The sequence below is a fragment of the Colobus angolensis genome, unplaced genomic scaffold (genome assembly GCF_000951035.1).
Source record: "Colobus angolensis palliatus isolate OR3802 unplaced genomic scaffold, Cang.pa_1.0 Scaffold120, whole genome shotgun sequence".
Taxonomy (NCBI): Eukaryota; Metazoa; Chordata; class Mammalia; order Primates; family Cercopithecidae; genus Colobus; species Colobus angolensis.
Genome location: NW_012113142.1, coordinates 1,669,968 through 1,671,226, shown reverse-complemented (window position 1 = coordinate 1,671,226; position 1,259 = coordinate 1,669,968). Strand labels below are relative to the sequence as shown.

Genomic DNA, 1,259 nt, shown 5'->3' with positions numbered 1-1,259 from the left:
GGCGCCGCTCCCGCAGCTACTCGCCCATCCGCAAGCGGCGCCGGGACTCGCCGAGCTTCATGGAGCCGCGGCGCATCACCAGGTATGGAGGGTCTTGGGGGACCGGGGGCTCAGGGCTGGGGCCGCTGACCCCGATCAGGGACAGAGACCTCGGCCCGGGGACCTTCTCCAAGGATCCACTGATCGTGGCACAGGGAGGGGGGTGGAGGGGCTAAAGGACAATGAGTGGGTTCTGCCAGGGTAGGGGGCCAGGGGAGGAGAGGGCTAGAACTGGAGGTGCTGGGGGCGATCAGAGAGACAGGTGCAGGAGGCCTCAGAGGGAAGGGTCCCGGTGGGGGCCTGAGGGCCCATGAAGGAGAGACGGCTCTGTACTTCGGTCTGGGTGAGCAGCAGCCGGCATGGAATTTAGCTCTGCAAGAGCCCCGCCATCCCTTCGGAGCCCCTCCTGCCCTCCCTACATCCATCTCAGGACAATGATGTCTCCTTTTCTCCTTCATCTCAAGGTCCAGCCTGCTGAGTGGCCTGTGGTCAGCCTGGGGGCCAGGCGGACCCCTCTGCACAGGCTGCCTGGGAGATACCCAAGTGAGCTGGTCTGGCCCTGGTCAGCTGTCCGTCTGTCTGCCTCTCTCTTTCTCACTAACCTGGGGGATTTGGAGGAGGGGGCACAGCAGTCTGATCTCCGGGGCAGCTGTCAGAGGAGCCAGCCACACTCCTTTGCCCTACACACCTGTGGAGCTGTGCCCAGGGCGTGGCTGGTGAAGCCAGGATCAGTTTCTCTGCTAGGACTGGAAGTGTCTGGGCCTGGGTCTCCGGGTGACATTATGGATTGCCTTTGTGGAAATCACCCTGAAGCCCTAGATTACACTGGCAGAGGGTGGGGGGAACACAAGCAAAACGTTCTGAGCCCAACACTGCCTTGCTGGGCAGCCTTGGGAGATCAGTGTGCCTCTCTGGGCCTCGGTTGTCACCTGTACAATAACCAGGGTTTCATGAGCAACTTTTCAGTTCTAACAGGGTATGATTCTCAAACTAGTCCCTCCTAATCCTTGGTGATCCAAGTAACCAAGAAGCGCTGGGGGGGCATTGCCCTAGAGCTCAAAGCCAGACCACCTTGAAGGAGAAGCCAGATTATGCTTTTTTCCTTTTTTTTTTTGAGGCGGAGTCTCGCTCTGTCGCCCGGCCTGGAGTGCAGTGGCCGGATCTCAGCTCACTGCAAGCTCCACCTCCCGGGTTTATGCCATTCTCCTGCCTCAGCCTCC

The 1,259-nt window shown here is 60.3% G+C and overlaps 1 protein-coding gene across 1 annotated transcript in view; it reads left to right on the top strand.

Moving 5' to 3' along the window:
* The window catches only part of SRRM3 (serine/arginine repetitive matrix 3), a 91,048-nt gene that overhangs the window by 86,476 nt on the left and 3,313 nt on the right, over positions 1 to 1,259 (top strand). Inside the window, exon 11 of the mRNA XM_011930838.1 lies at positions 3 to 82. Within this exon, the coding sequence (XP_011786228.1) occupies positions 3 to 82 (80 nt within the window). The remainder of the gene's footprint in view (positions 1 to 2; positions 83 to 1,259) is intronic.